The 24,552-nt window shown below is 35.6% G+C and overlaps 1 protein-coding gene across 10 annotated transcripts in view; it reads right to left on the bottom strand.

Moving 5' to 3' along the window:
- Positions 1–24,552, bottom strand: part of brat (tripartite motif-containing protein brain tumor) — a 474,910-nt gene that overhangs the window by 61,229 nt on the left and 389,129 nt on the right. The window contains exon 1 of one of the 10 annotated variants that reach the window (XM_089739318.1): positions 5,839–6,336. The exons of 8 other annotated variants lie outside the window; for them this stretch is intronic. In XM_089739318.1, coding sequence (XP_089595444.1) covers positions 5,839–5,861 — 23 coding nt within the window. In that variant the 5' untranslated portion in view covers positions 5,862–6,336. Of the gene's footprint in view, positions 1–5,838; positions 6,337–24,552 lie in introns of those variants that run through there. One more of the 10 variants, XM_089739324.1, reaches the window with a different exon arrangement.

Raw genomic sequence — 24,552 nt, 5'->3', positions numbered from 1 at the left:
TTGGGTTTTGAACACAACGAATATTCAAGGTGAAAATAAAGTTATTGCTATTTAGCTACCTCCAATTCAATACAAGACCTACAATTTTCAAGGACGGTTAACAATGAGTAAATAACGACTCATAAATCTGAGCCAGACCAAATTTCTATTTACAATATTGTTTCGATCCTATTTAGTAGAATATTAGGTCGTAGACGCCAACAAAACAGAAATACTTATACGATACTTACCCTACGTTCGTCATTGTAATATAGGTACTTTAAACAAATCAACTCGATTTTGTAGGTAAATCTAGACTATTATCGAGTCGCGCGCTTCAGCTCTTACAAAAGGGTTGTTACGTGACGTGTTCGCGTTTAGAAGTGATTAATATTCGACGCAGCAAGACCGCAGTTTTATATTCTGTAATTGGCGTAACTTTAGAAGAGCCGTGGATTACTAAGCAATCGACATGTACATTTGGATTGTTCCAATTGTGAAGAAACTTCTTTTTTGGGTTCTCAAATAGTTTGTTCCGTGTTTACTCCGGAAAAACCATACGATTTGGCAAGTCGTCGTGGTCTAAAGGGTTAGATGACATACTGATATTGAGCGATGCGACTAAGCCCATGTTAAAATCCCTCTGGCAGGTACAACCTTGACGAATGACTCCTGCAATGAATGAATCATGTAATAAAAATTGTAGCCTTTTTTTATTGCCCTTGTAGGCAGACGAGGACACGGCCCACCTGATGGTGAGTGGTTACCATCGCCCATGGACTTCAGCAATGCCAAGAGAAGAGGCTAGCCGCTGCCTACCGAGCCTATCCATTGCCGAGTCTATCCATTGCTCGCTTGTCGCAATTAAATTGGGATCAATGAAAAAGATACTACCTTCAAAATCTTAAAATTCGTTTGACCGTCAAATGATAGCAATTTAGTCTCTCTGATTTCACGGTCTCGGTGCAGGCTGGCTACGTGCCAAAACATAGGTTGGCCATTTAAAAGGATCTTAGCGGAATTAAAAGGTTCAACGTTGAAGAGATCCTTTTCGTTTGGTTTTCAATCAAGTCAAATTATTTCTCGGAAGTCTCTTTATATATTTTCTAGAAATAAATTGTAGATATATTCATAAAAGCGAACAAGAAGTTTATTTTATTTTATATTATTGCTTAGATGGGTGGACGAGCTCACGGCCCACCTGTGATGGTAAGAGGCAGAAATAGGCAGGGTGGTGATATCTACCCGTGTGGACTCACAAGAGGTCCTACCACCAGTAATTACGTAAATAAAGTGTACCTTTGTAGATAATTTTGCTTCCTGCATCTGAATAAGGATGTGTGTACAGGCTTCTGATGATATACATTATGCAGGTTTGGTTTTATTAGCGATGTTTTCTTTTTTTATTGTTTCATCCCTAACATTTACTGACGGCTTACAATAAAATGTTTATGTATATTATATTTTTTGATACCAAAAATGTATCTGCCTTACGCTTTCTACTTCGTCTCGCTTAGAGGAATAACAACTGTAGTCGAAATATTGCATGGTGTCTTCAACCAGGCGTTTGACTACAATTGTTTTATTTTTAGCTTACCACCTTAAGCATTAAGGCATATCCTCCTACGCCTTGCGTCATATTCTTCAATGATCTTAATGCCGTCTTTATCACTCTCTCGCACGATCTATCTCCATCTGTTCTTTTCCATTTATAGTCCTTATATCCTTACCAATATTTCATAACAAGCAACGCGATGAGCGGCCAAACACAATCAAAGATAATTTAATTTTGAAAATCGAAACACACAAACCGTTACAGAGCGCCATCTTGGTGTCGTTAAAAAGTCAAGAGACCCTTTTCTAAGAATACACCTGACCGTGTGAATTCGTAGTCAAATAGGGGAATAGTCATAGGGGATCGTAGAAATATTTCGAGCCAAAAGCCAAAAAGCAAGCGAATATGACTTTAATAGCCTCATATTTCTCACATTTATTCTCAAGCTAAGTCTTTAAGAACACGTCGATGATTTTACGGTTGAATTTCCCGTGGAACTCTTAAGTGTATGTTTAATAGTTTTAACGGTTTCGTAACTCTATTGTAAATGATACTAATTTGTGTACGTAGTTGTATTTTCTTTGATTCCGGTGAGAATTTGAAGTCTTTTGTTGCGCAGAGGTCGTTACTTGATTTAATGTCATTGAACTTTTATTATACATATGTGTCTATAATTTCGCAGTTATATCGAAGAGTGTTCTATTGTACTTACTTATTTTTTTATATGGTATATTTTTTTATAGTGATGTTTTTCGAGAAAGCGTTGTGAAATATATAGGAAGATGTAATTTCAATGCAATATATACTGATCCCAGGCTACGTAACCATGACGTAGGGCTCTGAGATTATGTCCCCGGTGACAGGATGTTGTATAAGTTTATACATATTTTTTTATTGCTTAGATGGGTGGACGAGCTCACAGTCCACCTGGTGTTAAGTGGTTAGTGGAGCCCATAGACATCTAGAACGTAAATGCTTGAGACATGAGTTCTAAGGTCTCAGTATTGTTATCGTCATTTTTAGCGCTAAAAACTCAAAACTTATTTTTTAGGCTGTGGATTCGATATAAATAAATATGACCATAACCTTAAACATCAAAATAACAAATAGGCTATCTATATATATAAAAATGAATTGCTGTTCGTTAGTCTCGCTAAAACTCGAGAACGGCCGGACCGATTTGGCTAATTTTGGTCTAGAATGATTTGTGGAAGTCCAGAGAAGGTTTAAAAGGTAGATAAATATGAAAATGCTCGGAATTAAATAAAAATAACAATTTTATTTTCCCTTTGATGTGACCCCCCCCCTCCCCATCCGACGGATTCCTTTTGTTTGTTTTAAGTTTATTTTATACAAAAGTTTAGGCTTTTTATTTATCAATTGAGGCACTACGAAGTCTGCCGGGTCAGCTAGTAATTTATAAAAATATAGTGTGTAATTACCGAAAATATAACGATAACGGATATTAAGTAAGAAGGAAAAAATCTGCTATCTGCGAGCTATTTTTGTGTGCGCCGGAAATATTAGAATCACAAGTATATTATTATATTGTAAATGGAAGTGTTTTTCTCAAACAGTCCTTCAAAAAAGCCCGTTACACCATATAATCTGTTTATTTGTAAGCCATTCTCGTCAAAATAGTGAACCATAACATGTATAAGAAGAGGAAAGATTAGGTTTTGTTTTTTGTTTTTTACGTTGTATTTTTTTAATGTGTTTGTTACTGTGAGGACCAGATTTGTATAAAAGATAATTTATAAAACAATAATACATTACATTTCTCGAAGCGAAACAAGGGCAAGTCGCTAGTATGAATTTTCTAACATTAGACGCATAATACCTAGTTAAATTTAAAACGATAAGTCAATAGCTTGTTTTTAAAAAAATACTAACGTAAATCTGGCTAATCAGTTTCTTAGGTTATTATAGTTTACTAGCGGCCCGCTCCGGCTCCGCTCGGGTCTTTAACAAAAATTTCAACGATATTTGACGTTGTTTTATTTTTTTAAATAAAAGAACACTTATTGCGGCATAATTATAATAGTTAGACATATACTGTCGCGACACTTTTTGTAAATAATAATGTGTTCTACAAAGTCGTTGTACATTATTTTATTCTATCATCAATAGTTTTCGCAGGGTACGCGATGTAAAGAATATTTTAGGTCATTTTTTTACGCCTTGGGTTACATTATTGAAGTTATAGTAAGGATCCCTAATTAAAAAAAAAAATTGCCTATGTCACTCGAGAATAGTGTAGCCTCCAAACAGTGAAAGAATTTTTCAAATCGGTTCAGTAGTTTCGGAGCCTATTCAATACAAACAAACAAACAGATCTTTCCTCTTTTTAATATTAGTATAGAAGTATAGACATAGATTTCACCCTAAATTATGCCACGCCTTATAAATTTGCATTTCGCATTTAACAATATTTTGTTAATTTTTTTAATTTTTTTTCTCCGAATAATTACAAACGTCGGAAATCGTAAAGTAAATCGCAATATAATCACTACCGACCATACACCGATCTATTTATAATCCCCCGGCCAGTGTCAGCGCGTTTCCATTTATCCGTTTATTAACCTTTTCAATCAATTAGCGCTTTATAGCTATATTGTAATGTGCATGTTAATTATGAACAGTCAGAGAGAGCCGCTTTTCAAATCAATTCTAGATCCGAACCGATTTGCGGAGCGTCACATCAAAACGCACGATGCTGTACGATTTTTTATCTTATGCGGAAACGTTAAGGGTGACGTTTGTCTGTTTGATTCGAGAGTCACGACCTTCTTTGTTCCGTGTAACCTTTAAAGGCGGAATGAGTCCTAAGCCTCATTAGGACAGAGACCGCGATTTAAAGGTTCTTGCATTAATTTGTTTGAAATGTTTTTTATTTTTTTTAATTTTAATGTCAATATGAGTTTCATTTGAAAATTCCCGCCATTTGAATAACATTGAGTTTATGCACGATCTGGATCTCATTGTTGTTGTTTTTTTTTAATAGGGCAATTATCGTTCAAATATCGAAGGAGCCGTGGTCTAAGCGATAAGACAGCTCATGTACTTGTAGCGAGCGATACGACTGTGTCGATGTTCTAATCCCACAGGCGGGTATCAAATTTTCGAATGAAAAAACGCACATATTATTATTATGTTTACAAAAGACTTCCATAGTGAAGGAGTAACACGCAAGAAAACGTGATTGAGAAACAATTGATCCACGAACCTCAAATATAAAGGAGGGTGCTGGCATTCGCGTTGTGATGGTCATACCCGATCCTGTAGACCGAATGGTAAACAGTCGACAACACGTCGTTACGGATCCTCCCGATCCATTAACGGTGCTTTTAGCTACCTCAAGCACCGGTCAGTTTTCGCCGAACCCGTCGCTTGCGACGAAGGGCTCGGCGAGTAAATGAACCCATAGACACAGCCCACTGAGTTTCTCGCCGGATCTTACCAGTGGGTCGCGATTCCGATCCCGTGGTAGATTCTGCGAAGCAATGTTCTTGCTAGGGCCAGTGATAGCAATACCTCTGGTTTGAGCCCCGAGAGCTCACCAACACGCTAGGGTAAAAGCTGATATAGCCTCTCAAGGCTATTAGCATAGGTAGAAAAAAATTGTGATGCTCACGGGCTAACCACTTAACGGCGTAACTAACACGGTAGGCCGTGAGCTCGTTCACTCATCTGAGCAATATTATTTTTTACCGAAAACACACTTACGTCTAATAACAAAAAGCTGAGCAAAAACAAAGGATATGTACCAATTAGTTTTCGAAGTCCGAGGCGCTTCTCACGGTAAGCCGAGACAAACTTCGGCCGGAACGGATTGATCACGTTTTTAAACTATCAAAGGCTGTTCCGATTCTCGATTACGGCCGTTGTGACGTAGGAACAGGCCTAAATTGTTACGTGACGTAACGAAGCCTTGAACAAGATACAATGCCAAAAAAAAAACATGGTAACCGACACGCGACATTGACGGACCAACCACTTTTAAAAGTACGGACCGCCTTTGTCAACTGTCAAACTTGTGACCTTTTCGTTCTGAGCGAAATTAGTTTTTAATAATCAATAATAATTTTGTAATAGTGTGTGTGTGTTTTTTTAGTAATGACCGACTCGTTCGCGGTTCTTAGTTTAGAGCATCTGTTGAAACGGTTACATTCTGTTTTCGAATAAAGCCCCGGTCTTATTAACGTTATGAAACGGTGTCACAAATACGTTACTAAATTACTCTGAATAGTTACATAAGAGTAGTTTTAAGTAATACATAATCTTAATCCACAAGTTTCACTTACCAAAGCAAACCGAATCCGTGCATTAAAAAAAATTAAATATGTTTTCTTCGTTTACTTATAAAATACCTAAATTACGGAACACACACAAGAACAGTAATTTCAAAAAAGGAACTCACTTATTCTAAATTTGAACGTATAGTTAATAAAACAAACTAAGTAATTTTGGGAACAATGACTAGAATTCAAAAGCGCGCGGGAACACGACCGCTCGCGTCAACGGACGAATCATAACTGAATGCGAGGGTCATGTTTTCGAAAATAAAAAAAGTTGAGCCGCCGGTACAGGCACCCATACTTTACGGACGAGATCATTACAACAAAAAGAACCCTAAATATTATCGGTTCGAGCTAGTCGCTTCTCAAACTTGAACGCGCAGGTTTAATGCACTTTCCAGTACTCTTTATTATTCAGATATGGGGTCATTTAAGTTTACTAACTCTGGTTTTCCTTAGACACATCAGTATAAATCGAAGTGTAAACTTTACAGAGTTTTGTTAAATTTGACAACTTTAACTTTGTTTATTCTTAGCACGTTACTAGTATATTTTTACTTAGATCATTTATGTTGTTTGAATTCATGTTTAAGACGGAGAATGGTTTATTTTGTGTTTACCAATATTATATTGTGAAACTAATGCATTGATGTAATAATGGCATTATAATTAGTCTTGAAAGAACTTGGATACGCGTGTATTTTATCAATTTTAACATTTAAAATTACGTAATAATGAAATCACTTCATGAAATTAAATTGGTTACTTAACCAACTGTTCGTATTTATTTAGAAGATGCTACGAAAAAAAAAACCATATTATATCGGTTTTTTCGTTCATTTATTCGATTTTTTATATATTTTTATTTATGAATTTTTATATGCAACTTGTCAGTCAACAATTTTAGCTATGCTTCTGATATTTCTAATATCTGAAGACTATTAGATCATAGTATTCATGATAGTGAACAATCATTATTAACATATAAACAACCAGATGTAAGTTAAATAAATTTTCATTGACTCATAGTTTGTTTCTTTGTATTATGTATTAATAAAATTTATTTATCTACCAATTTTGACATGTATTTATTTTTATATACATACGGTTTTGTGTTTGGCGAATTTACTTACATTTTAATGTTCTGACCGGTTTTCAAGGCGAACGGCCAGCGTTCATTGTACTCAATATTACGGACAGGCGAATAAAAATAAATAAATCTATATCATTAGATATAGCTTACGCAACGCTTTATCCGTTTATATCTTTTTACGTTTTCTCACGTTCATCAATCAAATCTTCGGATTTAGGTACTATTCGTTTAAGATCAAATAGTAGAATTAATATTTATTTTAAAGGTTGTTTGGTGAGAAGATGAAAAGAAATGGCTTGGAAAAACATAATAAAACACATAAGTAGGATGTTGACATCAGAAATGTTGTTGGTGTATCTTCGATAAGTTTTTGATTTTCAGTAAAAGCTTTGCTACAACAACTTGCTTCTTTTTTACGACAGAGCATTTGAAATACTAAAATTTATGAAAGTGAAGGTTTTTTTTTAAACCAAATGAAATTTTATATCATATGTATTATCATCACAAGTGTAATTTGATCATGATAAATCGTTACACGTTATTCTTGTTAATAAAATATCCAATCAATAACTTGTTATCCTTATAATAATGCAATTTTGTTCTTCCATCGTCGATGTCATTCATCAGCAGGCGTTAAAGTCGTATTCAGTTCGAAAAATCTCATTATTATTTTTATTGCTTAATAGGTGGACGAGCTCACAGCCCACCTGGTGTTAAGTGATTACTGGAGCCCATAGACATCTAAGGTCTCCGTATAGTTACAACGGCTGCCCCACCCTTCAAACCGAAACGCACTACTGCTTCATGGCAGAAATAGGTAGGGTGGTGGTACCTACCCATGCGGACTCACAAGAGGTCCTACCACCAGTAAACTGTAACTGTCCTATCATTAAAGCCGCGACATAGTCACCACTCACTAATATTCTATCGACTTACTCATTAGACCACGACATATTTAAATGATATGCAGGAATATAATTATGAAATGAACAACGCTACAACGTGTGGAATTGTTTGGTCAAGAGGTTAGCGACGGAGTTGTGTAATACTTACAACACCAAGTTGAGGAAAAAAACAAAAAGCATATACTGTTTTAAATTACTTTTAAATAGGTATGCATACATATTTATAAAAAATACATAATTTTAACGGGCCGTTTAGATCGAAATAATTGTTAAAAACAATTTACTGCGATCTGTTAACCTAGGTCAAGAATTCGAAAATTATAGTTTCTAGACTTCCTGCATCAATATTATTTACTAGAATTGTTGTATTAAGATGTTTATTTTATTTTATTTATTTGTTTAATTCAAACTAAATTTGAGAGCCGCTCGCTTGGGATTCAAGTTGTGTTGCAGCTGTCGTTCCTACACGCACATCGCGCGCGTGTGCGTTACATTTATTTGTATTAGTGTGAGTGTTTTCTGCAGGGGTGCCCAACAGCCATTTATATTGTTTCCGAGGGGGGCCTTTAATTGATTTTTCGATCGATACGCGTACCGTGACTCGTACCAAGTTCAAATAGATCTTATTATTATTACCGATTTCCATGCCTTCGACATTTAAAACGCCCAAATAATATTGACATTAATTATGTAATGACAAAACAGAAATTGTATTTTATTTGATTTTTTTTGTATAATGTAATATAATATAATGTAACTAAATTATGTGTGTATTTATACTGAGATAAAATTTACTGAACAACAAAGGAATTGAGTGCCAACTAACAATTACAAGAAATCCAGGTAGAATTCGTTCCTTACGAAGCAAAAACTCGAGGTGAGTCACCGTTCTCCGAAGCGATTGTGATAAGAGACAGCCAAGCGATTTTCGTCGTTACGCAATCAGGATTAAGAGCGTTCTGTGTAGTTGCTAGGCTGTTCGAAACAGTCTGCCTAGATCAATTGATATGCTAAACGCGACAACGACTAGGAAATCAACAGCCAACGATAAAATACCAAGTTGTTGGTATAAAATGTATTTTTGTACGACTTTTACAATCATAGCTTTGATGAAATTCACGCATTTTAAATGACAAGACTTTTCGGGAACCTTCTATATTGGGTAAGCGGTAAAATGGACTACACTTTTTAATCGAAATATTGCCACCCATGATTAGGCTTACCGCTAATCTTTGTTTGCTGTGACGGTACTTATACAAGCTTAAGCCCACTGAGTTTCTCGCCGGATTTTCTCAGTGGGTCGCGTTTCCGATCCGGTGGTAGATTCTACGAAGCACTGCTCTTGCTAGGGCCAGTGTTAGCAACGTCGTTAGGTTTGAGCCCCGTGAGCTCACCTACTTGTTAGGTTACGCTGACATAGCCTCTCAAGGCTATCCAGCTTAGGTAGGAAAAAATAATATGGGTATCATAGTCGCCTTTTACGACACCACCAATCCAAGTTCTATATTAGAATAATCTTAGTATCTTAATACTGAACATTAAAAACTCAACAAACAACAAATTTGCTAAGCAGATAAAAATGTTTTATTAACCTACCCCTATTCAGTGCGTCACAGTTGTAAAACCAGTGACTCTTGACCACCAGCTGTTTCCTTCGAGTCTAATTTACCTATCGCCATATGGTGTTACAGTCATTCTGGTAAATTTAGGCATGAAATTTTTACGTGGGTCGGTAAAAGAATGTTTCAAATGAATAAATCATCGGCCGCCGGCTGATATCAGGTCTGCGGACTCTTAACACCAAGTTTATCTTGAACGCGTCCGCCTACGTTGCGCCCGAGCTTACACCACTCTTCTTAGATGAACGATATGATGGCTGCCTTTTCAGGTATTATTGATGCGAGATCACAATCCGCCATTTATTAATGACTCACCGGAGTCCATGGACATCAGAAGGTCGACGCCATCATTAACTTTGAGAGAAACCTTCGATCGTTTAAATTACAGTTGTTAAAATGTTCAATCTTGAATCCACGGGTGATGATTCAGTTTCAATAGATTTTTGGTTAGTACAGTTTTCTAACTGATGACAAACCTTTTTCGGAGTCAAAAAAGAATAAACAAAGCCAGTGTATAATATACAGTTCATGTGAACATGCAACGCGTTGAGGTAGGCCGGATGTTTTAGCAATTATCTATAAATAGGTAACCGAAGGTATGGTGCAGGACTGCATTCAGGCGACGGGTACTGGGGGCGATTTGCTATGTTCGCTCCTGAAAACGCGATCTTGATGATGATTATGGAATCGTCTATAATTACTTAATTACTCGTTTTTCTTTTTTTTTATGGTGGAAAATTGTTTCATCATAGTCGGTTAGTCTTGGCAGAGAAGTCGCCCATAGACACAGCCCACTGAGTTTCTCGCGGTTACTCCCGGTTTGAGCCCCGTGAGGTCACCTACACGTCAAGGAGAAGTTGAAATAGCCTCTCAAGGCTATCAGTATAGATAGGAAAAAAAAAGAGATGTCGTGGTCATGTGGAGTCTTTGTTTATTATAGGAATTATGGAGAACAGCTGTCAAGGCTATAATAAACAAGAAAAACCTATTTAGGTGATTTGAAATTTGAATGGAAATTCATCATCATCTATACGATTTAGCCCGGGCCAGAATGAGAACAATTCTGAAGGTTTCACTTCTAGCGCAAGTAAGGGAACGTGCGTTTTTGCTACTATGTGATCCTGATTATTTCTTTTTTTAAATAAATTTTACAATGACTTCCTCATAACAGTTGTAGAGTTAATTAAAAAAAAAAAAAACTGCGCCTTTGAGATTTATTTCTTTGAGTCAATTCTGAAAAAAAAAGCAGTTTTTGTAAACTCATCAAAATAAATCTCTAGTATTTAGAACGTAACGAAACTCAAATTAAAGACTTTGAGTAAAATCAAAGTATAAAATTGCTGAACTTTAATTCTACAGTTGAAACGTTTTCAAATAAATTATTAAATAAACTGCTACGCGATTCAGGTTCAATAAAATTTGCCGCCGATACGAACGATGATAACTAACAAACAAACTTAAATTATTTTCAGTCTAGCGTCTTCGCAAATGCTTGTTTGAACAGATCAACTTAACCTTTGCCCGTGACCTCCTTGCTCCGACCCTGCTCCCATATACTACCAGAGGTCAACGGACCGGTGAACGACCCCACATGACTCGTCACATGGACAATATTTTTTTATTTATTTTTCAACTACCCACAAGTGTGTGATTCAGAGGCGAAGCGTTGACCCAGTTGGTTTCGAATTTCGAACCTTCGACGACGCAGTACACATCCTTTATACCTTTTTTTATAATAGATATACATCTTTTAGGGCTGTGACACTCTTGATAAATGAAAAAATCGATGCGAAAAGTTTTCTTTTTCCAACATAAAACTGATTAACATCTTTTGTGTACATATTCAGTACATTAGTTTGAATCAAACAGTACGACGATTTTAAGCGTTGGAGCTAGAGCTGATATGAACATGTAAATTCATTAATTTATTTATATCAGCAATGTGTTTAATGAATAGTGCGGCCGAGGTAACAACATAATTGAGCCTCGTATCTTATGCTCCACTGTGGCTTTTACGACGTGGTACCGATCTTTGCGAGGCTGCAACGTACCCACCCTATCGTACCGCAGATGGATAGGAGAGTAAGTGCCATAGCTTCAGGGCAAAATCAACCATTTTTTGATACGAAGCTCTTCTGGATTTAAACTTAATGTTTCTTTATTTCTTTTTTAAGGAAAAAAGGTTAGTCGACATCACAGGAGACCGAAGAGCTAGCAGCCACCACGGACAAAGAATTACTTTAGTTATTCAAAGGAGGAACGCTGCCAGTATCTTCGGAACGATGCCTAAAGGGACTCCTTTGAATAATACATTTTAGTTTTTATTATATTTTTTAAGGTTTTTATTTACGATTTAATTAATTGATATTGATATTATTATAAATGCGAAATTAAGTTTTTATCAACATTAACGCGAGGCTGTGGGTAAAAACTAGTATTTAATAATTAAGGCTTTAAGTAAACGCGATCAGCGGGTTTTCCCGAGCAGGGCGGGTTAATAAATAATGCAGTTTCTTTTCAATGAACTTGTTGACATATTACATTACTCGCGTTGGTCGGGCAAGCTTTGATCGGGGGGACATTTTTGAGAAATATTTATACTAAAAGTAATAGCAACGCAAATTTAGTGACAGTCGTACCTTATTCTGGCAGTTTTTTTTTTATTTATTTTTTATTTCTTAGATGGGTGGACGAGCTCACAGCCCACCTGGTGTTAAGTGGTTACCGGAGCCCATAGACATCTACAACGTAAACGCGCCACCCACCTTGAGATATAAGTTCTAAGGTCTCAAGTATAGTTACAACGGCTGCCCAACCCTTCAAACCGAAACGCATTATTGCTTCACGGCAAAAATAGGCAGGGTGGTGGTGCCTACCCGTTCGGACTCACAAGACGTCCTACCACCAGTATTATTTTAAACTGACACTAAATTTAGAGTTTGGTTCTTTGACTATATCTCCTAAATGGAACTGATTCGATACGAACATTTTGCTTTATTGAGAGACTTAAGTAGAATATACTTCAGTATTGAATAGACTGCTCCTTTGTTCGCTGCGGGGAATGCAATCTCTTTCCGGGGTTTCGGAAACCAATTTTTCGATTTCTTTTAAAACGTATTCTAAAGCAAGCTCTCCATTGTACGAACGTTTTAGGTGATCGTGATTTTAAATTTTATATTTGACTAGCTGACCCAGCAGACTTCGTTGTGCCTCAATCGATAAATAAAAGACCTAAACTTTTGTATAATAAAATAAACTTAAAACAAACAAAAGGAATCCGTCCGACGAGGGACACATTGAAGGGAAAACGAAATTGTTATTTTTATTTAATTCCGAGCATTTTCATATTTACCTTTTAAACCTTGTCTGGACTTCCACAAATAATTCAAGACCAAAATTAGCCAAATCGGTCCAGCCGTTCTCGAGTTTTAGTGAGACTAACGAACAGCAATTCATTTTTATATATATAGATTATATAGGTTAGTAAAAGATTTTTGATATACAGTACATATCGACGCTTGAAAGGCAAACGTGACTATGCGACAATGCGTGATCTTTACAGTAGACTAATTTGAAGTTGAAATACCTGAAAAAAAAAAATATTTTAACGAATCTAGCTGTAGTAGAATCTAGCTAGTAGCTGTAGGATTGAAATGATTTTAATAGACCTAGAAATAATATTTTTTTGCGCATCGAATATGGTTATTGCCTATCATTTATGTACAAAGCAGTAATTGTCGCTTAGTCACGTTTGCCTTTCAAACGTCGATATATTAATTATTATTAAGTAAGTACATATTTCATTTAAAAAAATTGGTACCCGCCGGCGAGATTCGAACACCGGTGCATCGCTAGGTACGAATGCACCGGACGTCTTATCCTTTAGGCCATGACGACTTATAAGTATGCTTATAAGTTTAAGGCAACACATGTTAAGTCAGACATCCCCGGCACCTGCAATCGATACAGATGGTGTCCGCTTACGTGTGGTGCAAGGAGATACCCGACGGAAGGACTCGACCGTGCTCCATTTGTTTTGTTTGTTTAAATATCTGAACCGACCAGATCAGGTAGAGAGATGAGAGCTACTCGTGAAAGGACACGTTGCGGCCAACAGGATTGATCCTATTATAGGACCGCGCAATTTTTAAAATTTGTTTTTATTGCTTAATTGGGTGGAAGAGCTCTCAGCCCACCTGGTGTTAAGTGCTCACTGGAGGCCATAGACATGTACAACGTAAATGCGTCACCCTCCTTGAGATATAAGTTGTAAGGTTTCAAGTATAGTTACAATGGCTGCCCCACCCTTCAAGCCGAAACGCATTACTGCTTCACGGTAGAAATAGGCAGTTGGACCTCTTGTGAGTCCGCACGGGTAGGTACCACCACCCCGACTATTTCTGCCGCGCAATTCCTTCCAGTTTAAAGGGTTATTTTGTTGTTTCAGTGTACTTTACGTATTGTTAAAGTGTATTGCGAATTCCACCTGGCTGGGCACTACCAGAATATATCTATCACACAACGACCCAAGCGTTTTGATTTTTAGGGTAGATAAGTCTTTCAATTACGTTGCAATTACAATGTTTCTTCGCGAGTGGTACCGCCAGAATACAACTGTTAGTTCATTCTGTATGGAAAGAAATGTTAAGATTTTTTTATAGCAAATTAGAGGGTAGTCAGCACCAGATTCAAATGTTTATACACCTTAATCGTCCGTAAGCACGAAGCCCTGTTAAACATTCAAAACGTCGGATATAATAACAATATAACAATAATGACTACGAGATTAAACCGTAATAGTACCTGCCACGTGTAATCAATACTCTGTAACGCAATAAATCATTCGATCATAAACAAAATGATTTTGAATCTATGGCCATGGTACGAACACGCAATTACTATATTGCAACAAAACCATATTACGTATTCGATTTAAATTTCATATCGAAAGGTTACTTATATTGTTCATATTATTTTCGCTAGATTAATTAGAAATTAGATAACTTAACGAGGTAGATTTAAAAAAAATAGCACCCATTTTATATCCAAGTAGGAGTTTGCGGCACGGCAATGGAAAGCAAACCAAATCTGAGCCTTGATTGTTTGTTTGAACAATAATGGGCTTTGCCTCTTCATATAGAGACGTAAATGAACACGCTGGATCGATTAATACTTGATGCTTAATACTTTAAATTATTTTGTTCATAATTCATCCTCGCCTCGGCATGCGGTGGCCCATCAGTATAATAATGCAAGCAGATTTTAACATTGAGATCGAATAGAGGCAAAATATGCACATCAGAACTCAAGCTATTGCGTGCTATCAAATAACAGTCCGAAGCGAACGTACAATAAACAAAAGAAAATGATCGACAACACAATTACGTAAAATTAAAACTGACTTTAGGCACGCGAAGACGACAACGCTATGATTTGGGATAAATTATTTAAGAAAATTAAAATACATTATTTATTCTTTATTGACGTGACAACGTCTTATAATTCGATGGAGCCGGCTGCACGCACGAAAAACCATGACTTATGCGGTGTTACCTCGCTCTGAGGCGTTCCATTTAAGGCTTGAAGTGCAAGCGAGAGCGCGCAACGAGCGACAAAGAGGCACAATCGGCTTCCGCGTTCGGCAGCGTTTGACATCTGTCTCTCTCCTACTTGAGTGAGCGATGCATCCGCGTGGACAGCTGCTATACAATAATACATTTACATGTTTTCGTCAAGTATGAAGTTCAGTAAAAAGTTAATATGGTGTCAATTGTCCATACAAAATATCTATCAAAAAAATAAAATGAAAATTATCTTTTGAAAAATGAAACCATTCCATCAGTATTTTCTTATGACGTTGTCACGTTCAACTATCGTCAGTAAACCGACTTTACAGACAACCGATTTGTTTTTTATTACTGCGCCATTTCAGTACACAGTAGTTGTACTAGTGACTATCATATACATTGATCATGTGACAGAATTAGGATGTATGGCGGCACTACTTTGCGTTAGGCAGCGGCTTGGCTCTGCCCCTGGCATTGCTGAAGTCCATGGGCGACGGTAACCACTCACCATCAGGTGGGCCGTATGCCCGTCTGCCTACAAAGGCAATAAAAAAATAAAATAAAAACTTACCCAATTAAAACCTTCTAGTTCATTTACTAACATATTACTTACTGTATGTTGTGTGTATAAAATAGGTATGATTGTGCTGTGAGCACTTAGAGAACGTAGGTTGAACATACTACTACTCCAAGTGCTATTATTCTTAATAAGTTCTTAAAATTAAAACTATATATTTACCTAGAACTTTTTATTTTGATGTTTTATTTACTCTAAAATGAAACCCGAATTTCATCCGAAAATATTTCGCGAGAACTTTACAATCAATACCTACCCTTGAGAATAGGGGACGCAAAGTACCCTATGACATCCCCTTGTAAAGGCCAGGGGTAATCGAACTACCCCTCTTGCAGTGGGAATGTAAACAGACGCCGGTCGGATCGATATGGGGGTGTAAACACGGCGGTTGCCATGACGACCGCGAGATTTCATAGCTTGAAGCTTCCGTATGCCGCCAGACTGTTGCACCACAGAGCATGGTAAAGTAGCAGTATCAGTTTATTTGAGATGGCAATGATGGACACAAATAAACATAACATAAAGGGGAATGTCCATTTCAGGCTCAAAGTGGACAATAGATTAGAGAAAAAATACTTAGTGCATTAATTTTGGCATAAATAAATATGCATTTACTTTCTTCCAAATGAGCGCCACTACAGTTTACAATAAGTAGTTTAGAAAAAGTAACTATTGAAAAAACAAGATTTTTGATTTTTTTGCAGGAAAAATATTGCCAGCATCAAAACCTTTTAGTTATTAAGTAAGCATTTTAAGCATATAAATAAAACATTTTAAATATTATCATCAATCAATCGATGTTAATGAATTAATTATAAGCATAACATGAATTATAAACATAAAATAACATGAAAGACATACCCACTGGACTTTACTGGTATTGTTATTTAAATGCAACTAAAACAAAAACTAAAAAATTATGTGTACTCGTAAAAAAAAAGATTAAAAAAGTAAATAAATTATCGGTTATTTAAAAAAAATTATCAATATATCGATTTAATGTTATACTGACAACACTGAATTTAATCTGACTGATTGACACTTCGCTTGCTGCTTCGCTGCCTGTGCTTAAGTTCAAAATGGATGTATTTTTATTTTTCTTGGATTTATTTTACTGGCAATGACCTTTTTTCCATTTTACTATCATTACTTTTTCTATGATCTTGTAAATTGGCGTTATGAAACATTGTAAATATTTCCACTGAATTACTCCAAGAGCTGCTTTACTGCAACTTAATCTGAACTGTGTCTGTTATGACGCCGACGCCATAGCTTATACAATGTACGTAACAAAGAATTAAACAGTTATTCTTGAAATTATTTAATCAGTTCATTTCGGTATTTGTATACTGACATCCTGCATTATTGTAATATGTACTACTACTATGTTTTGTCTTTGTTAAAAATGTAGTAAGTCGCTATTTTTGGAAACACTATGTCTTGTTTATTAAAACCGTTGAAGGTGAACACATTGAAGTTTACCTGGATATATTACGTGCAATGAAGAATCAATTAAAATTGGATAGGAATTCTCTGAACAGGTTTAAAATTTTTGGTAATGTTTCAGAAGGTATCCAGTGTCTCTTTCCCGCAACTCGGAAGAGGGTATTCACCGTCCCTTTCGCGCAGCGCGGGAGATGATATCGCGTTTGAAATATAAGTGAAATTTCTTTCCGCTGTGTTCTGGTTTTCTTAATTTTTAGCGATAATTTAAAATACTAATCTTTGTAAATATTTTAGAAACTAAACTGTTCACACCGTTGCCCTTGCAATGTATTAGTTCATATATAATCCAATAGATGTCGCTAAACGAAATAACGTCGAGTGGTTTGCGAGACGCTCTGTCTATTTTCTCACTCTCGCTCGTCCTAAATTGTATCATTTCTCTCTAGCCGTAACGAATCTGTCGCGAGTTAAATTTTACCCTCAACGTGCCTAACGAAGTTTCACGAAGTACATACTAAGACGTGCCGACAACTGCACATACAAAAATTCTTCTTTATACTAAATGTAGTATGTTTTGGTTAGTCTATACTAATTAATATATTAGTAAGTAAGTAATATATTACAAAATTAAACATAGCCGAGTATAATTTACATAATATATTCAAAACAAAAACACTAATCAATGTTCACAATACACAAATTGTAAAATGGGAAAAGTATCTTAGAAACGTCAAAAACACGCGCCCCTCGTTCTCTCTCTCCTCTTTTACATTACGAAACAAAACAGCTTCAAACAAACAAACCCAAGTCTAGTATGCACGCCTTCTTGTTCTGCGAACAAACTTTTTGTTACAGCACTTTGTTGTTATTGTTACTGCAACAATACAGTAATTTGTTTACATTTCTAACTTTTTATATTGTTCGATTACAGCTCGCGTTTTGTTTTCTTAAATTGCGATAATCATTAATTCGTTAAACTTTACAAGAAAATTGTGGCGTAGCCTAACTTTATGCCTCCTTTTGCATTTTTAAGCTTTTATTTTGCGTAACATATGATTTTAGGTTGCTTTACGAGGGTAGTTTATAAATATTCTCACTATCTATCATCGATCGATGCTGAACATTCAAATTTTAAATCGGGTATTAAAAATCTATGTTGTATCGAAGTTTGGAACTCAAGATAATGAAAAAACTAAGTGAACGGTTTCGGTTGTCAAGACTGATTCATTTCAATACGATAAGAACGATATAAATTTCAGATAAATTGGATACATTCGATTAAGCGCTCATCATTACGTGAGGCACATTAAACAGACCCTAACGAGCTCTTACTTACTAATGCGTAGACTACCGTCCTTCTTCACGAACGATCAGGGAACGAAATCGATGTTAAAAATTTGCAGATGATTTTTTTTCCCTACCTATTCTAGTAACGTCGAGGGGTTATTCTAGATTTACCGAACTAGTAGGTGAGCTCACGGGGCCCAAACCGGGAGTGTTGCTAACACTGGCCCCAGCAAGAGCAGTGCTACGCAGAATCTACCACCGGATCGGAAACGCGGCCCACTGAGAAGATCCCGCGAGAAACTCAGTGAGCATGATGATATTGCGTACCTACTTTGCGATACTACTAGATGGTTATCGCAACCTTGCCATTTCTTTCGTGAAGCAATAATTCGTTTCCATTCGCAGAATAGGAAAGCGGTAACTAAAAAATTAACGTGACTTTGGCCTGAAGTGTCAAGGTCGCAATCCGTGTTTACATCTATGAGCCCTGATAACAACTTAAGGGCGAGCTGCGAGCTCTATATACTAATAAAAATCAGGATTGTTCGTTTGTTTTTAATACGAACCCACTAAAATCTATCTCACACCAAAATAATGAAAATTCAGCAACGCAAAGTCACATTGAACCTTCCAAAAGCAGTGCTTACCTGAAAAAGAAAAACATTGACTCGTACAATAACAATGCCTTCGAATATGAAACAATAACCGTTCGGTTTACTGAAACCCTTGCGGTAGGTACCCTTTGTTTGGAGAACAAAGGGTACCAAAATACGAACTTCAGTACAACCTATCTGTTTCATAACTCGCGAAAGGTACGTAGGAATGGCTTTAAGAGTTTTCATGATCATGAAAAATTACTAAACCTATCTCTGTTCTGTCTATCTATGGCAATCCTGAAAAATGAACTGAATAGCTAAGAGAATAGCATTTATTTTACCATACACACAACTACCCGCAGGGCTACTAAGATCCGCAAAGCAGCAGTAAAATCTAATTAAACTTCTTCTATAGGACAGAATTATTTGGGAAAATCGAAAAAGAATTATTCTTTCACTTTTAGTAGGGTGTCTTGTGAGCCCGCATGGGGGGTAAAACCACCCTGTCTTATTTCATCCGTGAAGCAGTAAACGTTCAATTTGTTGGGCATTGATTCATTTACCTTGGTGACGTCTATGGATTTCGATAACCATTTAACACCAGGTTCGACAATCTAAGTAAAATAAAATATTAACTAAAAATCTTGTAATTGTTATCTAGTTTGTTTGTCCATATGTCCGTATCTAAGACAGTTTAGTACAGAGATGCAATTTGAAGTTTAGTGCTCTTAATCAACCCAGAAACCCAAATGGGTGATGATTTGAAATTCCGAAGGATATTAACTAAGAGTATATTTATTTAGAAAAACGAGAGGTATAAAAACAATGATCCAGAACGCAAGCTTTTTTATGGGGATCTTTTAAAATCACATCGAATTTAATCTTGACTTGCGTATGTCCCACATATTTGATATAGTTTCTCTTAGTTTTTAACGATAGTGTGATAATTAATATTCTGCAGCCATAAATCGGATGATTACAAGAAAAGCTGGTATTTGTCAATGGTGAGTCACCTTAAATAACAAAAAGTAGCTCACTTAATTTCAAAGGGGAAAAAATGGATTTAAACCATACATTATACATTGGCCTAAAATTTGAAGATCTCAAAAAAAAGATATATAAATCAACTCTATGCTTTTTAAAATTTTAATCATTAACTTTTAAACCTGCCGTGAAAATTTTTCTCGACTGCAGAGTTTAATGATAATGAAACGAAAGCCAATGAAAAATCTCCCTAATTTTGAACAGAAAGAATACTGCAGTATTATCGCTTGGTCGTTCCAATCTCCAGATGCGACATAACCAGTTACATAACAATATGATCAGTTTAAAAACTAAAACAAAACAAAAAACGATGAAATACCAAAAAGAACTAACATTTGATTTTATCTTTTTTATAGTTTTAATACTAGAGCGATTTTTTTAAATAAATTTTTTATCATCGTTACTTGATTCGTGTAAAAAAATTTCAAGTTCATCGGACGTGTTGAGGTCTGTGATAACGATGATCAAAAATGGAAACAAAAATACACACCGACCTAATAAAAACGTGTTAAAAACCTTTATACAATGTTTAGTGAAAATTTCGCACGAAACCCACCTCGACGAAGGCTCTGCGGATTTTCATGCAAATGAACGCGACGAATATGAGAATTACTTAATTATGTATATTCAGGAATATTTGCACGTTATAGAAGCTTTAGAATTTAAATGGGATGTCGGTAGCGTGGCGGTGTTCTCGTATGTTTCGAGTTTCGAAAGAGAACAACTCAAAAAATAAAACCCGGTATTGAATGCGATTTTTTTCCCTAACTATGTATTCGCTGGTAGCTAAAGAGGCTATTCGACTTAAGAGAACAAATTGTGATACACGAACAATAACTGTAGCGGTTAAAAGTGCACCTAGTCCTAATTCCTTTTTTTTTATTGCTTATATGGGTGGACGAGCTACCTGTTAAGTGGCTACTGGAGCCCATAAACATCTACAGAGTAAATGCGCCACCCACCTTGAGATATAAGTTCTAAGGTCTCAAGTATAGTTACAACGGCTGCCTCGCCCTTCAAACCGAAACGCATTACTGCTTCACGGCAGAAATAGGCAGGGTGGTGGTACCTACCCGTGCGGAATCACAAGAGATCCTACCACCAGTAGAAATTCAATATTCCTGTATCGAATTTTTAAATTGACTATTGTATATTGAAAAGATGTCAGGACTAAATCAATACAGCCTTTTTCAGCTCCGAAAGGATGATAGAAAATAATTTTAAAAGTAACAATCATTAAAAATCGCGTTCTCGAATGTAAAGAAAAACCTTTAAGTATTTAAAACCTTTAAAACTCTTTATTTCTACAAAGATTATTCTTTGACGGATTCACTCACCTGTCGTTCAGTAAAGAGAGTAGTTCAGTTTTGCATAGTATATATAATGCTGTTTAAAATATTAATTTAAATAGAGATTTTAATTGAAAAGAAAATTGAAAGCCTTTTAAGGCTTTTAAGGTTTTCAATTTTCTTTTCTTATTTATATTGCAGACTAGCTGACCCGGCAGACTTCGTAGTGCCTCGATCGATAAATAAAAGACCTAAACTTTTGTATAAAATAAACTTAAAACAAATAAAAGGAATCCGTCCGACGCGGGGGGACATTTTGATGTCCCCCCGCGTCGGACGGAAAAACAAAATTGTTATTTTTATTTAATTCCGAGCATTTTCATATTTACCTTTTAAACCTTGTCTGGACTTCCACAAATAATTCAAGACCATAATTAGCCAAATCGGTCGAGCCGTTCTCGAGTTTTAGCGAGACTAACGAACAGCAATTCATTTTTATATAGATAGATAAATAGATAGATAGATAGAAAGATAGATTAATATTTTAATAGATAAATTTCCTGTAACTTTAATTTAACATTGTCAATAAAGTCTTATTTATATTACAGAAAACGCAATTAAATCTTTGATTGTATTCATTCATTCTGGAGTATTAACCATCTAAACAATATTTAAAAAAAAAACCATTTTATTTATTGTCAGTAAAAAAACTGGCAACATTCGAATTTCCATTGTACACGGCGACAAATACGAAATTACGGAGTACACACACGCGTTGAGTATTTAGAATTTGGCACGTCACCGAATTCGCCGTATAAGCCGCTTTGAACGTCTCTGACTCGTGAAATTTCGTGATTACGTATTACATATTATTAATGAAAGCTAAAATTTTGATATCGGTGTTGCCGAGTTTAGAGAAAATTTCGAGAGTAGGTATGTAAGTTTATATAAATTTTGAACAGTCTAAAGATTAGAAAATTTAACCATATAAATTTGGGCTTTGATGCTGATGACGAGTTTTGAAAGAAAAACTATGAATAAATAAATTGTTTATTAGCTGACGTTTCGGATTATTTGCTCGTTAAAATTTAGAGAAAGTCAACGTTGGTTGGTTGAGTGGTATATTTTGTTTGCATGAGATCGATAATCTCTGGATACAATTAAAGATGTAACCGATTTATTAAATTATTTCTTGTGGGCATAATATAAGTATAATGCCCACAGAGGGGATTCGGTTCGAATGCGCTACATTTTATTATATAAATATGTATATAACCTTTATTACGAAGAACATAACACAAAGCATCTTTTGAAATTGAATTACGTAACTAGATATAATGGTTCATTAAGGCATAAGACCTTTTCATGAGAGGACTAATTAAAAAAAAAGATGTAACACAGATGCATAGATTACTTTCGAATTATTTTTTCTAGTATTCGAAATTCAAACAAGCCGCGCATCCACTCACAGCATCTGTTTAGTTTAAAATGAAGTTGAGAAAGAGCAACGGCACATATAAAAACAATTCCTAAGTGTTTGTGTCGTGTGGAAATTTGGAACTTAGGTTTTTTTAAGGTCTCATCACGACTTGTTCATTCTGTTTTTGTTCGATCTATGTAATTTCGGTTTAGATTTAAAACTTAATTTTATTTTTTTAATATGCTTTTCGTAATTCATTCCTTTAATCCGCCTTTAAATTTGGAATCAAAATCTTTTAAGCTTTTAAATAAATTTAAAAAGTTTTTTTTAACATCCTTTTTATTTGTTTAGTTCTTACATTATGAATACGTGAAGAATCATTTTAAATGACAAAATATTGGTACTTAGCTAAAATCAAACTTCTTTCTAAATTCTTTATTGGACCATATTGATTGTATGTTTAACTTGAAATAGCGATAATTAAGCTCCAAAGGCCAATAAAAAAGTTTTAGTTGCGGCCATTTTGGAAATTAATTTCAGACGTTACAATGTGGAAATTGAATAGGTCGATTTCCGGAATTTAAATTTCGCAAACGAGCGAGTCACGCGTCATTTTCAGCAGCCAGTCAGCCTCACTGTGGTTGCATACAACGCGACCTACTCAACCGCAATAACTCGACGCAAACTACTGATTTAAATTTTAATCATACAATAAAACCGACTAATGTTTGGTTTAACTTAAACAAACTGTTAATCTGATGATGAGGGCACATTGCGATATTTTTCCCTACCTATGCTGATAGCCTTGCTATTTCAGCTTCTCCTTGACGTGTACGAGTAGGTGAGCTCACGGGGCTCTAACCGGGAGTGTTGCTAACCTTGGCCTCAACAAGAGCAGTGCTCAGAATCTACCACCGGATCGGAAAGGCGACCCACTGATAATATCCGGCGAGAAACTCAGTGGGCGCTTGCCCTTAAGATGCTACGGTCAACTAATGTTAAAAATGTACTAAGTTGTATCTCACAAAGTCGATTTAAAGTTTTTAAGTTTGTCGATTCATTTATTCGAATAACACGCAAAAATTATCTTTATAGTCGATTCCGAAGATACGCTTTCTTTTTAAAATTTTGATCAGAATGAAAATATGTAGTATATAATGAAAATAAATGAGTTATAATGGTGCACCTGCGATGGTATTACAGTCAAAACCGTTTACTGCGACATCGTTTAATACAACATGCCGGTTATAATAACCTAGAACAAAGGTCCCGGCTGAATGCCATATGACCGCCTTATTAAAAATATTGCTTTCTACGACATTGGTAATAACGACATACCTCATAAAACGACCACATTTAACTAATATTTCGGAGAATTAGATCTGTTAGAACGACCGGCTCAGCTGTATCGTAAACAATTTGAATAGGTATCCACATTTGTCTTCAATGGCTATTAAAATCAGGAAAGAAAACAATAGGATTTAGTTTTCTAATTCCTAGAAACAAAACACGTGCATGCGGTAGAGTCAAAGCCCGCTTCTTCATATCTCTTCAGTTAGTTTGTTACTTATCTATACACAAGATGCACCAAAACTTTGTGGAGTTATTCGTGAAACTTTCAAAATATCGCAAAGAAAAAGAAAACTAATTAATATTGAAGAAAAATCGCGTATTATGTAAATATATTTTTCCAATAATTCCCTATCGATTTATTTGTACTTGCACGATACACATTAACCATCACCGGTTGTTACGACTATCGGTTTTTACGACTGAATATGCGCAGTCCCTTCGATGTCGTTATAACAGATTTTGACTGTATATTAAAAGATTTTGATTGAATCAATAATCGATAATTTTAAATCGATTCACGATTA

This window comes from Bombyx mandarina, chromosome A1 (assembly GCF_030267445.1).
Source record: "Bombyx mandarina strain Sakado chromosome A1, ASM3026744v2".
In the NCBI taxonomy this organism is placed as follows: Eukaryota; Metazoa; Arthropoda; class Insecta; order Lepidoptera; family Bombycidae; genus Bombyx; species Bombyx mandarina.
This window is presented reverse-complemented; position numbering and strand designations above follow the sequence as displayed.